Source organism: Lutra lutra, chromosome 4 (genome assembly GCF_902655055.1).
Source record: "Lutra lutra chromosome 4, mLutLut1.2, whole genome shotgun sequence".
NCBI lineage: Eukaryota > Metazoa > Chordata > Mammalia > Carnivora > Mustelidae > Lutra > Lutra lutra.
The window spans coordinates 178,200,230-178,214,307 of NC_062281.1; the positions used below are offsets into that span (position 1 = coordinate 178,200,230).

The 14,078-nt window shown below is 51.6% G+C and overlaps 1 protein-coding gene across 3 annotated transcripts in view; it reads right to left on the bottom strand.

The window, feature by feature from the left end:
* Positions 1-4,900: 4,900 nt before the first annotated feature.
* Positions 4,901-14,078, bottom strand: part of DHDDS (dehydrodolichyl diphosphate synthase subunit) — a 37,154-nt gene continuing 27,976 nt past the window's right edge. For 2 of the 3 annotated variants that reach the window (XM_047725785.1, XM_047725786.1), the window contains exons 9-14: positions 8,008-11,631; positions 6,961-7,005; positions 6,759-6,788; positions 6,336-6,386; positions 5,497-5,592; positions 4,901-5,033 (exon numbers count right to left, since the gene is read on the bottom strand). In XM_047725785.1, coding sequence (XP_047581741.1) covers positions 11,392-11,631 — 240 coding nt within the window. In that variant the 3' untranslated portion in view covers positions 4,901-5,033; positions 5,497-5,592; positions 6,336-6,386; ... (1 more) ...; positions 6,961-7,005; positions 8,008-11,391. The remainder of the gene's footprint in view (positions 5,034-5,496; positions 5,593-6,335; positions 6,387-6,758; positions 6,789-6,960; positions 7,006-8,007; positions 11,632-14,078) is intronic. The other variant, XM_047725784.1, reaches the window with a different exon arrangement.

Consider the following 14,078-nt stretch of genomic DNA (forward strand, 5'->3'; position numbering starts at 1 on the left):
GATGGGGAGGAACGAAGGTATCTGGGCTATCTTTCAGGTTTCTTGCTTGAGGAATAGAACAAGTGCTGGTTTACGAAGTTCAGGAAAAGTAGGGAGGTGGGGTTGTGAAGCACACGAGGAGTCCCACCCCGTCATGCTGACTTGGGGTGCCTGTGGCCCATCAGGGTGGGACTGCACAGGAGCTTGGTGGAAATACTGAACTCGAGAGAGATGTGGGCAGGGGTGAAAACTGTGAGTCACTGGATAACATCACAGGGAGAAACTGCAGAGAAGGGACTTGAGACGAGGTCAACCAGACAATAGTATCTTAGGAACTGGCAGGCCCCAGAGGGGTCTAGAACATTTTTTAAAAAGAGGGGAATACTTACCTCACACTGTATATAAAAATTAACTTAAAATGTTTTAAAGACCTCAATTTAAGAGTTAAAACTATTCAGAACTCTTAGGAGACACCAGTATAAACCTTTATGACCCTGGACTGGGCAATGGATTTAGACAGGACACATAAAAAATAAGCAATAAAAAATTGAGTAAACCTGACTTCACCAAAACTAAAAACTGTTGTATGACAAATGACATTATCAAGTAAATGAAGAAAACAGAGAATGGGAGAAAACACCTGCCAACCATAAATCTGGTAAGAATCTAATACCCAGAATATATAAAGAACTCCCACACTGCACCAGTAACAAGATAAATAACCCAATTAAAACATGAGCAAAAGGGGCGCCTGGCTGGCTCAGTCTCTGGTCTTCTCCAGGCTCAGTGTGGGCCTCTTGATCTTGGGGTTGGGAGTTCAAGCCCCATGTTAGGCATAGAGTTTACTTATCAAAAAAATAGGCAAAGGATTTGAATACTTAAAAAAAAAGATATACAAAGGTTCATTAAACGTGGAAAGATGCTCAACCAGGCGTCCTAGGACGAGGAAAATACAAATCAATACCGCACTGAAAGATCACTGCATACCCACCCGGATGCCTGTAATAAAAAAAGCAACGGGAAAATGCGTGCTGATGAGATGTGGAGAAATTGGAACCTTCGTGCACTGGGGCTCTGGGAGTGGAACCCAGTGCACCTGCTGTCCCAACACGGCCCCGCAGCTCCTCGGGGAGTGGCGGAGCCTCAAGACCCCGCAATCCTACTCCAAGATATAGGTCTGCAAGAGCTGAAAACGTCGCTCCATGCCAACAGTGTGTTCCCAGGAGAGAAGGCATCAAAACAGCCCTAACGTGGAAACAACCCAAATGCTCTCAACTGATCAATGAATAAACAAACTCCGGTATAGGTCTGCCCCACTATCCAGAACCAGAGCTCCCCCATGAACTCACAGACCCAACAAATCCCCACTCATATAGATGGACACATTTGTGTTTTCCTGGACCCCAGAAACACCTCTCTGGCTGGTCTGAGACCTGAGGACATGCTTGCTAACGTATACACAAAATAAATTGATACAGCACGGATGCTCACGCAGTTCAGATTGAGACTGACGCGCTGCCTACTGTGCTAATGCACTAGGCTCACGCAGTTCAAGGGTGTTCTGGTGCTTTGGTCAGGAGTGTAGACTGTGGGGAGGGAACCTGGAGGGGCCAGCCCCACAGCTCAGGGGGGGGGGCGCTGCCTGGAGAAGGACTCAGGAATGGCTCAGTGCTGCTCTTTTATGGCATTTTTTTTTTTTTTAGGTCTTTTGTAAAAACAAAGTGGCATAATGTGAACTTTCAAAAAGCCTAAGAATTTACCTGTAAAAAGGAGTATTTGACAAAAGGGATTGAGCACGCACTAGAACACCATGAACCTCCAGAACCTCGTGCTTCCAAGCCAGTCACAAGCCTACACTTTATAGAATTGTCCAGAATAGGCCAATCTAGAGAGACAAAATAGATTCACAGTTGCCTAGGCCAGAAGAGGGAATGGGGAATGACTGCTAAGTCTGGGGTTTCTTTTTTGAGTGATGGAACATTCTTCAATTATATAGTGTTGTTGCACAACCTTGTGAATATTCTAAAAACCACCGAACTGCATGCTTTAAAATGGTGAATTTCTAATGCAAATTCTAGTTCAACTTCAGGCTTCTGCTCAGCAAATGCTGCAGTGAGGCCCGTCCCGGGGAAGCCTGGAGACAGCACGGGCCCTGAGCCCGGGTGGTGGCTGGCCACTCGTGGCACCTGTCCTCTTCTGTCATCTCTCCCCCGCCCCCCAGTTAATTCCAGCAGCTCTGGCCAATCTGAAGCAGAATCTGTGGTTTCATCCCTCTCGCCAGGATTGGTTTAGGGGCAGGCAGGTGGTCCAGGTCTGCCCAAAGAAACCCCGGTTGCTGAGAGGCTTCTGGGAAATCTTCAGGAGAAACCAGTCTTCTGCCTCTGGACACCAGAGTGTGGAGCTGAGGCCTGGAGCAGCTGACTTGGGGTAGATGGGGTGGCTGGACAACATGCCAAGGCCAACAGGGCACAAAAATTGGAAAAGAACCAGCTGGGTACTTAGAACTACCTGAGCTCAGGACTTCATTTAGGGAAATTAGTCTTCCTCCTTGTAAGCCATTTTCTTTTATTTAGAGCCCAAAGCACCCATTCTATCTAGTCCAGGTTATGGTGACTGCTCCCCAGAGATGGGATAAAATGGGCTTGGAGACAGGGACAGGGCTGGCACGAGCCTGATAACAGCTGGCTGAAACAGCTGCACCATGTGTTCTCAAGATTGGGTTCCTGGTCTGTAAGCCCAGATACTCTCATGGTCCAGGGCTAGTCCACTCAGCAAATATTTCCCGTGAAGGAAAAACAAAGTTCAAGTTCACCCTACTCATCCTAATTCCTAAGGAACAGGAATAGAGGATTACTACTGGGTTTTACGTCAGCCAGTCACTTCGCGTTTTAACTGTAAAATGGGGTTAAACACTGAATTTTTGACACAAAAATTAAGAAGCTTGGGCTAAGGTCCCAGCACGGTCCACAGCTGAACACATCTGACTGAATCTGAAGTCCCACAAACACTAAAGCAACCCTAGCTGTGGCTTCCTCCAACTCTGCAACTTCTGCTCCAATACCAAGCTGCTGTCTCCCTGACAGCAGTAATGTCCCCTCCGCAGAGGACACCTCCCTCGGAGTAAAAACTAAGTGTACAACCTAGAACGATTTCAGCAATGGAGAAAGCAAGTGGCTGCAAGTTGCCTAAGTGGACAAATTATCCAAACGGTGCCCCCGAACAGAAGGCAGAGGTTACTTTTGAATAAAGCTGGGAGTCTGAACCCTGACTTTGCTACTCACTCTTGTACAGACAGGACCCTGAACCAGTTTCTTCATCTGAGCTCATTTCCTCACTCAAAAAAGGCGCTAACACTTGGTGTTACACAATTGTCCCAAAACCGAAGACCAGAGATAACGCACCAGAAGATGATCAAGTGCTTCATAGAATAGTGCTACCTTTCCAAGGGGGTAAACAAAGCAATGTTTTGTTTTGTTTTTTTATCTCTACTTTGCTTTATTTCTCCCAAACGATAGAGGTAACTTGTGAAAGCACATTCCAATTGCGAGTGTCAATTTATTATAAGCTCTATTTCCCAAGAGCTAACTTCTTGCTCTTTCCTCTGGAGGAAAGGGGGTTCACTGCAGGGTCTCTAAACGGAAGCAATCAGAGTCCCCATTAACAGCTCTGGTTTGCAGTTAGAGCAGTTCACGAGCAAGGACAAGAATGTAATCAATTCACAGAAGACATGCGCATCTGTTTTAAGAACAGAGTGCCTGTCAGTCTTACACGTCTACAGCCCATTGTATAGACACAGAAGCACTTTTTCCTGACACAAGGACTATAGTTGGACCTACTAATTTTCTAGTTTTAGGGAGATTTTAAATGTGAATGAAGTGGAAAGGCTCTTCTGCTGTCTACTACCAGGCCAAAACCTCAGACCTACCCAAACTCTGCCTTGAGAAATACACTTCAGGTTAACGCTGCACAAACAAGTACAGAAATCACTCCTCTGCTCCCGGCCTCCAGCAGCAGTCTGCTCCAGGGATCTTTCCTAGCTGTACTGAGCACTGTGTTCTACAGACGGACTCGAGACCAGAACGGCTGGACTGGAAAACCTCTACACCTCACACCAGAATGCGTCCTGTCCCAAGAGACCTGGAGAAACCAGGCTCCCCCACTCCTGGGAAAAGATTAGAGGCAGCATTCCAAGCCAAACTGTATCCAGCTTTATTAAAGATACTTTTCATAAACAATCATGGTATTTCAGGCAGGACATGGGCAGACAATCGTTAACAGTATACAACAACTTTCAAACTCCCTTCTTCAATGGACTACCAAAATCAGAAAGCCACTATAAAACCCAATGCAGTCTTCATGTGATGCTCAGAGCAGGGAAGTTTAGAGTGAGGGCGGACAGTTCACATTTAGCATGTTGTTTAACAACTTTTCACAAGCCGACCCTGACTTTCAGGAAATGAAATGAAAATGGCAGGATTATCCATCTGAAGATCCACGAGCTAAAAAAGGAACTCTTTTGAGGGACGCCATCTCAGTGGTGACACTTTGTCAAGTCCAGATTGCCTGACATACTGGGAACCATGTCTTGGGGGTCAGGTTCCAACAGGTAGGTCTCTGGGTTTAAGGGAGTCAAGTCTATGTTGAAGGCAGAGGGGGAGAAGAGGACATAAAAACTGAGTTTTAGTTTTTTTCCACGCCACCAAGGGATTTGTACCCAGGCGGCTCATGTGTGTCAACGTCAAGGAACCCCTCCTCCTGGGAGCCAAGAGGAAGTTTCTCAAAACTAGGAGGGAAAGGTGTTTTTCCCCTTGTGTCAATCTAGCTTCAGAGATATTCTATTAGTGACATATGCCCTTCCCCCAAAACAACAATGAAGTGTTCTGTGTGCTAACAACATAGCTTAAAAAAAGAAAAAAAAAAGTAAAACAAAATTCTGCATTTTTATAAAACTTGATAAAAAATAGTATTTCAAACTGTACAGTCACCAGAAGTACACAGTTATCAAAAATGCACACCCTTCACTTGGCATCTCCAGCACCTTCAGCTTTCTGTGCCTAGAAGAAGAAGATCAATACAATGTCACCACCTACAGATTTGACACAATTTTCATTCACATCCCATCCCTAGCACTACAACTGCGCCCACACCCAAGTTCAGATTTTAGATCCTTCCAGACTCAGTCCTTGTTTTGAGGAGAGCTTGGTAACCTTCCCTCTGGACCTCACTGGACAACTGGGGAAGGGGTCACATTTGCATCAGAAGGGGAGTTTATCCTCAGCTTGAAAACACTATGGTGTAGCATGAGCTCAGAACACGGAGCTCACACTACAGTGCCCATTATTGGACAGCACAGACTTTAGGAATCCAGAATGTAAGCTAATGGAAAAACCATAAGCAAACTCTGGGCTGAAAAGCACACTTGGGGCGATACAGGAACAGGAGAAAGATAATAGAAGCTTCTGGGATTGGTAACTGACTCAGAGCCGGCTCCACAAAAAGTCGGGACAGCAGTTGTACCTGGTCTGTTTTGGCATCTCCGTTTTCTGCAGGGTTATTCCCATCCTTGCTGGCATCAGCTTTCCCCTTTTTCCCTTTGGGTACCTTCTCTCCCTTCTAAAAAGGAGAAGGGAGGGGGAAAAAAAAAAAAAAAAGAGCAGTTTCCTCAAATTTCACCTGAGCAGGGTATGGTCTGCAAAGTTCTGTACAACACAGGTTTATCAAAGATAATACACCCACAGACTATAAACCCTCAACCCTCCCCTATTGATAAAAATGGATCAAAACAAGACCAAATTATCATTTGCTGTGGTCTTGTAAACTGTGGACTCCCCTACCCAGAACCCTGTTGCCCAATTATTTTTTATCTTGATAGAGTTCTTGATTAGAAAACCAGTACTACAAAATGTCAAGGATAAATAAGGGAAGCTATCAAAACAAGTTAGAGGGGCGCCTGGGTGGCTCAGTGGGTTAAAGCCTCTGCCTTCAGTTCGGGTCATGATCCCAGGATCCTGGGATCAAGCCTCGCATCCGGCTCTCTGCTCAGCAGGGAGCCTGCTTTCACCTCTCTCTCTGCCTGCCTCTCTGCCTGCTTATGATGTCAAATAAATAAATAAAATCTTAAAAAAAAGTTAGAATGTCCATTAACGGGGTCATCAGTCTGCTGAATTAGGACACTGAAGGACAGGCCTCATCCTGCGAAAATGACCAATTCCAACATAATTTTTAAGGCCCAGTTCAAATAACTTTCTCATATCAAGTCTGTGTCAATGGATGAAACTGTTAGACAGCAGAACTGCCAGCAATGTGGGAAGCCGCAGCAACTCCGAGGAGCAACCTAGTCTTTCAGTTCCACTCACCTTTGCTGGGGCCTTTTTAGGCTTGGGCTCTGGCTTTGGAGGAGCAGGTTTCTTTTATTTCAGGAAAACAAAAAATAGAATATTAGTATGATGGGCCAAAGAAACAATCTACCACCAAACCACAGTACCATCAGCACAGAAGTTTCTCTTATTTCCTAAAGCCTCTGGGGTTGACTTTCCGTTAGGAGTTTCCCATCTCCAGGAACCCATTTAAGTAACATGCCAAGGTGTCCCACTTTGGCTACAAGCGACCTGTGGCTACAAGCGACCTGAATTTCAGAACCACAAGTGTCAATCAGGTGAGAGCCCACAAGAGAGTAGATCATTCAAAAGCTGCCACTAACCATAACCCACGGGAAACAAAGGGAATTTTTAATATTTTTTAGTTTTAGGGATAAACATAGTTTAATAGCAGACACTTACAGCAGATAACCTTGCAGATCTTCTCTGTGGCTATTAAAAGAAAAAAAAATGAGAAACAGGACAGTTAAGAAAAACCAAAAGGTAAAAAATTTTGTTATCAGTCTGGTCTAGACTACAGGAAGTGCAGAGTGCATAGGGAAATTCCGGACTAGAGGTGTGATTAATTACCAGCAAAGGAGTCCCAAAGCTGTTTAAGACTCACCTCGTCCTTCACCTTGGCTTTATCTCCTTTAGCATCCCCCTCAGCCTGTAAAAGACAAACAAAACCTAAGAAAGTTGTAGCTTCGAAGGCAATGCTTACAGACTCACTAAGCATAACAGTCCTAAGGAAAAAAACTGAAGGGGGAAGTCTTGCACACTTTTCCAAGACATACAAATCTTCCGGTTTTAGCATCCCCAGCTCCTATGAAAATGCCCTGAATGCTCAGCAATCTGACTGCTCCTCTGTGCAAGCATCACGCCCGAGATGGCGCAAAGCGCGCAGAAAAAGCGGGTGTCCGAGCCCCAGCCGGCCTGGAGCCACCGCCGAGCAGCCCCAGGCAGCGCGCGCTAAACTGGAGCTCGGAGCTTGGAGGAGCGCAGCCCGCGCCGCGGCGCCAAGCAGAAGCAACAGCTGCAGATGGTGCAAACAAACCCCTCCGGAGGCGGGGCCCGGGCGCCGTTACCATGGCAGCCGTCGAGGGCGGGAGACTGGAGGCGCGCGCAGCCGGGGGAACTCGTGGGCGGCAGCGGCGCGCACCGGCGCGAGTCTCGTGCGCCGGGGCCGTGGGCGGAGGCGGGGCCACACAGCGAAGCCCCGCCCCAAGGGACACGGGCCCCGCCCCCTCACGGCGGCGGTTTTTTGGCGGCAGCGCGCTACCCCGCCCGCCAAGCCCGAGCGCCGCCTTCCCGCCCTTTCGGGTTTGAATTGCCCGCCCGCGGGGAGGGGAAGGGGCATGGCGATGGGGGAGGGGGCGCGGGGCGGGCACGGCGAACCCGAGGGGAGCGGGATAAACAGCCGCCAACATGGCTCCTCCCGCCGCGGCCGCCGCTCCTCCAATATGGCCTCTGGCGCCCGCGGGCAGCCGAGCCGCGCAGGGTTAGCCCGGGGCAGCCTGACACCGTCTCGAGCTCCTGTGCAAGGCGTCCGACCCTGCTCCAGCCCGGCGCCGATTCTCGCGCCCCGAAGCCGGGGAAGCGGCGGCGGCAGCAGCAGCGGTAGCGGCGGCGGCAGTGGCGGCCCAGCGCCTGGGGCCCTCGCGCCACGTACCTTTCTCTTGGGCATGGTGGCGACGGCGGCGGGACGTAAGCGCTGGACGCGGGGATGCAGCGGCGCGCGGGCTTTGGCCGGTCCGGGGGTCGTTCTCGCCTCTTCTTCACACTGCTCGGGCTCCGGGGGGTTTATAAAGTTTTTATAGCGCTGGGAGCCCCGGACCGGTTAGAACCGGATTTCACCTCCCGCCGCCGCTCATTGGCCCAGCTGGGGTCACGTGGGCGGGGTTTAAACTCACCTCCTCTGGAGGGAGTGAGGAGGGGGGTACGGGGGGGAGGGCGCGCGAGACGGCGGCGCGCCTAGGGGGTGGGGGCGCAGTGGGGGAGGCGCGCGTCGAAGGCAGTAAACGAGGAGGGGGTGTGCGATTCGGCGGGTTCTGCGTTACAGCTCCCGCCAAGCGCTGGCTTTTGCAAACTACCAAGTTCCTTCCACCTTATGCAACCCAGCTACCCACTTCTCCAAGCCATGCGACACTTAGGGCGCATCTCGGCCGCTTTCCTTCCTGTTCCCGCTGGGGGCCCCAGAAGAAGGGTTTGCGAGGCCTGGCCGCACCGCCCTTCTCCGCCAGAGGCGGGAGTAAGCGCGCGGCTTGGAGGCACAGGCTCCAATTCCCAGGGCCAAGGCTGACGCTGAAGTGGGGCTTTAAAGAGCGGGGAAGCCAGCTTGGCGCAGCCGGACGTGCATCCTTCCAAGCTGCCACTCCGAGGAATCCTTTCGTGCTCTTCACCTGGAAGGCGGTCCGCTCGAGGTGGGGTGGGGGCTCGAGGGGGGAGACTTTACACGCAGAGGTCCCCTTCGGGTGCTGTGGGGCAGGTAGGAGCTGTCCTTTCAGCACCCGTTTCCCAGCCGCCTCCCCAAATGCCAACGAAGCCCCCCCACCCCAAAGCCTGTCGAGTGGCTCCCTTAGGTCCCTGTATTCCCGGACCTCGGAACCCCGCCACAGAATGATGGAGAGCAGCCGCCTAGGCCTACTAGCACTCCCCTCCCCCTACGCTCCACCCGCTCTGGAGACATCAAGCTCAGCTGCCCCCACCCGAGGCGGCCACCAAGCCTGGGCGCTGCAAACGCAGCTGGCGAAATCCCTCCTTTCCACACTGGCAGGCTGGCTTCCTCTCACTTGCGGGAGGACAAGGAGGGTGGACGATAGCGACGGGGATTAGGAAACAAGTAAGGAACAGGTGTTGCAATGGCAAAAGGGCTCTTCCACTGGCTCCCCCACCTCGCATGCCCCCCAAATCTGGGGATCCTGGAGGTAGCCAAGCGCACCTGAGGGAGGGCAGACAATTGCAGCGGCAAAACCAGGTGTTCTTCTGTTGTACTGTTTGGAGACAAGTTTTACATCTAAGAAAGAATTTTTAAAATTCTATTTGAAACCCAGGAGAACACAAGAACACAATAAATATCCTCAAATGGGGGACTAGCTCACAGGTGAGGGGACATTTACATAGGTCCCACCTCCTTTCTTGAGGCAAAGATTGAGCCGTTTGTACAAATCCTGCGGGTAGGAAGCAAGGAGTTCTTATCTGCAGCTTCTGCACCTCGGCAGTAGTGGTCCCTCAGCCCCTGCCTGTCCCACTCTGTGTACCTTACCCCCAGAATATAGGACCTAAACCCAGAGACATCAGCTTCATTCATCTCTGCTGTACCCCAGTCATATTAGGGAAAGTCAGACAAGAACGGAGACAGGACTCAATAGTCAGGCTCACTGGGCAGATTCCGTTTGTTGCCTCCAGCCCTCATTCCCGCCTTAATTGTAGGGCTCTGCCTTATAGCCGCATAATTCATGCCTCCCTAATTAAGGCTGTCAACAGCCCCATTGTTAAAGCTGGAAAATGTACGGCACTGCTCTCGGGGAGCCCTGTGCCAGGGACTGGTTGTGGGGAATGCCAGGTGTGTGTAGGGGACTTGCCAGAGGGTGCATTGATGGCTTCTCAATTGCAGTGTCTGGCATTTCTGCCTGCTTCTGGGAGCAGGGATGATGGCCAAGGGTCCCTTGTGCAGGTATCCTGGCACAGGAAGGGGAAGAGGAGACTGGAATAGAGGGAAGTTAGGTGTTTCAAGACTGCTAGGAGCACTGCTTGCAAGACCCCACCGCTCCCTAGAGGGAGGTGCCAGGGAAACAGTTGCAGAAAGTAAAGCGGGGGAGACTGAACAGAGCAGTGGTGTTTGGCTGGTGTGAAAGGCTGGTGCTTGCTGCTCCCGGCACCTGAAGCGGAGCTGCTCAGGCAGACAGCTCTACAAAGGCACTAATCCTCTCAGCAGCTCTGCAGCAAGGCCTGGCCGGGAGATGTAAGGGGCAGGACACAGTCCTCAACTTGGCCCTCCTCTCCCTGCTGGACAGCGTCGGCCCTGACAGGGTGAGACTCTGCCACGCTGAGAATAAATCGTCTCAGGGGCTACTCGGGGCCGGGTCAACAATGGAGAAGCCTCAGAGACAGGCGGCAGGAGGCAAGAGTCTGAGATGGTGAGGACAGCAGTCAGTTGGGAGAAGTGCTTGTTTCTACGCTCTGGGTCCTGTGACGTGTTCCAGGGAAGGAGGCCTGTGGTGGAGCGGACTCACCAGGGCCTATGGGCCCTTCTGTTACCCCGTAGTCATGGACGGGGCGGTCTCTCAGGGGCGTGGAGCCTGGCCCCATGCCCCGCAAGAGGAGGAGAAAAGCTTGTGTGGGCTGAGTCGACAATAGGTAATTGGATTGTAATCACCCGCCTGGCTTCCGCGCGCCATTGGGGGCGCCTGAGCCTTTCAGTGAGCAATCAGCACGTGCGGTGGGAGGGGGTGGTAGAGATTCAATAGCAAATCCCAGGTGGAGAGCCCAGGGGGAGGAGCAGCAGATGGGCAAATTTTCTTTCTGTGTCTCCCTCCCCTTCCTTGCCCAAATAACGCTGGCTGCTATTAGCTATTTACCAGCGGATCCAAGGTGGAGCCAAATCTTTATGAAAATTGGGTAGCAGATTAAGATGGATTGTTAAAGGGCCTAGGGTTTGGGGTAGACCTCTGCCCTGAAATTCTGTGTGTTAAAGGATGTGCTGGTGAAAAATAAAGTGCATAAGGAGCAACGTAGAGGTGGCCGAAGCGGCAAAGGCAGAAGGCTCAGGCAGCGAAGACCCTGGGGCTCCCTGCTCTCCAAACCTACTGCTGCACGGAGCTGGCTTTAGTGTACTTGTGGAGACTCTCATCTCAACCCTCCCCAGGGGCCACTGGGCCAGGCGGTCCAAAAGGTGTATCTGTGGCCAGCAGACCAGGCCTCTGGGGCTCCCTTGCTAAGCAAAGGAAACACCAATTCATCATTAGGAGGGAGGGGCCTTTCACCAAGAAAAGAAAGGGGAGTGGGGCCTGGAGGCAGAGGGCGGCAGGGCAAAGTGGCAGGAGGCCAGCCTCACTCAGGCTGATGCAGTGCCCAGACGTGCCAGCCAGTCAGCCCGCTTGAGTTCCAAGGCCTGCAGGAAGCCCTGGACCCGCTCTTCCCGTCTGGCTGCGAGTTTGTGCAAGCGTGTCCTTCGGAGCTGGGCGTCCCCACCGGCCTGGAGCCCCTCGCGCAGCAGCTGCTCTGTCACTGCAGCCTGGTCCCTCTCCAGCTGCTGCCTCTTCCGATCTTCCGCATACATGTCTCGGGCCTTCTGCTAGAGAAAGTGGGGATTGGGTGGGGAGATCATTTTTAGGTGGGAGTGCACCTGGGATGGAGGCGGTAGGGGGGGGTAGGGCACCCAGTGGGCCAAAGCTAAGTGGAACAATGGTGGAGTTTGTACCAGGTCAGGAAGAGCTGGGGAGTCGGTGTGCACGGGTGCACCCAGGAGGCAAGGGCCCCAGCCCCGGCAGCTCTGGGTCCATCGTGGTTTGTTTGGGGGGGAGCTTCTGTCTTTCATGAAATTCTTCTCAGGGCCTACACTTGGAAGAGAACCAGGCAAACGTGGGTCTGACTTCTGGTACCCCCACCAGCTAGCTTTGTGGCTTTGGGCAAATCCTCTCCTAACCTCATTTCTTCATCTGTAAAGTGGGGGTTGTGTCTACCTTGAAGAGTGGTTTTAAGGATTAGAGATAATATATGCAAAACCCTGTCCCGCATATTAGCAGGCTCTCACACGGAAACAGCAATTTCACAAGTTACTGTCTATTCTCTGCCACAGGAAAGGTCCTATTCCTGCCTGGGGCACAGGCCACTGGGTCATCTCCTTTGGCTTCCAGGGTCACTCTACGGGTACCATTGTCCCAAACCCCTCAACTGATTTTTCAAGTTTGGCTCCAGACTTGCCTCCTATAGGGAGACCGACCTGACTCTTCCAGCAAAGGATCCTCATAGCAACATTGTGAGAAAGAGCTTCGGCTCTCTTAAGCCACTTACTGCGTTCTACTGAGTAGAAAGGTATTAGTGTCCACAGTCCACTTTTCTGTTAGAAATAAAGCACGTGAAGGCTTGCCCAAGCGCCCAAGGCTCCTGGAACCAGCTCTGACACCAGGGAAGGGATCGTGCTTGCTGGCAACACTTCTCATTAGCCTGTGTATCTTTCAGACAACACCATCAACTCCCAGGAGGCAGAGACCATGTGGCTTTTCCTCTCTGGCACTTGGGCTCCCGGCATATGTGAAATACTCAACTGACCAGGTGACCTAGGAAGGCGGGGAGGAAGCTCCTGGAGAGAGGAAAATCCCCCTGGAGCGGGACCAAGGCCTTGCTGTGCCTCCCTGACGTGCTGCCACCCTGACTGGCCATGGAGCCTTGGCACCAGAGCTCCTCCTCCAAACCCATTCCACGTGTAAGAAACCACACTCTGCCGCTAACTTGGCGTTCTATGCCCTGATGACCCTTACCCATGCTACCTTGTAGTACAGTACTTGTGTACCTGTCTGTGTCCTGCTCAGCCTGTAAACCTAGATGCTCTGTCCTCCCCCCTTTAAAGACTATCTTACATATGCACAAGCACTTGACCCTCTCAGTGGAGCTACTTTTTATCTGTTGGAGACAGACATAGAAGGTCAGAGTAGGGAAATGATTTGCTAGGGTCTCAGCAATAAAGGTTTACTGCAAGGAAAGATGACAAATGGAAATTCTGGAAAATCCCTCCCTAGGCTCCTGTACAAACCCAGGCATTCAAGGGCACTCTTCTGCTAGGGTGATGAGCTTACACATGGAGCTACGAAGACCAGAAGGGTTTGAGGAGTTGCTGTGAAGGCCCTCCATCTTGCTGGAAGGGCTTCTTCCTGGCCTTGGTTGGGAGGAACCCTGAGTTTTGCGTACAGGACCTTACTAGGGTATGATGTACAGGATATCGTCTCAGCAATCCATGTGCTTGTGGGCCAATTAGGACACGGATCTAAACACAAAGTCCCATAATACAAGGCAGAGAGGCAAGAGAAAAGGTCAAGTAGCTCAGAGAAGAGAGACATTGTTGCTGATGAAGGTCAAGGAAAAGTGACGCCTCATGGACAGGCAGAATATGAGCTGGCCTTTAACCAACGGGGAGGATTTGGATAAAGGTGGGGTGTATGGGGGGAAGAGAGTATCAGGGAGTGGGAATAATGGCAAAGACACACGGAACTGATTGAAGAGCTTGACCAGGCCCGAGTGAGTTCTCTGCACAATGGGTGGCTTAAGGAAAAATGAGAAATGGGAGCCAACGTGGCGGCTGGCTAGTCACGGTCAGCTGCTCTTCTCTCACCACTGCTTGTGGCCAGAGCTAAGTAGGTACGTTCTGGTAGGACAGAAGGAGAAGAGCACCAAGCCACAGAGGGAGGAAAACATGGAGCTGCTTAGTCACTGTGTGAGGCTCAGGCTTCTTCTGATGGCATCCCCAGACTGAGTGCCGGGCAGGAAGGCTGCAGTCAAGGAAGAGCACGGCCTCTAATTGCCAGGAATCAGATTCACTGTTAGGATGACAGAGCCAGGGGAGCTCCTCGAGACCCTCTGCCCAGCTCCCCATTGTACAAAGACACTGAGGCTGGGGTGGGGAGGGACATGGCCTAGGTCACAGCAGGCTGAAGTTCCACTGGTTTCTCCACTAAGGCAGCTTCTTGAGAGATCGATGGGCAATGTGTCTCTGGAGAGGCCTGCATACTGGGTAGGGGCAGCGTG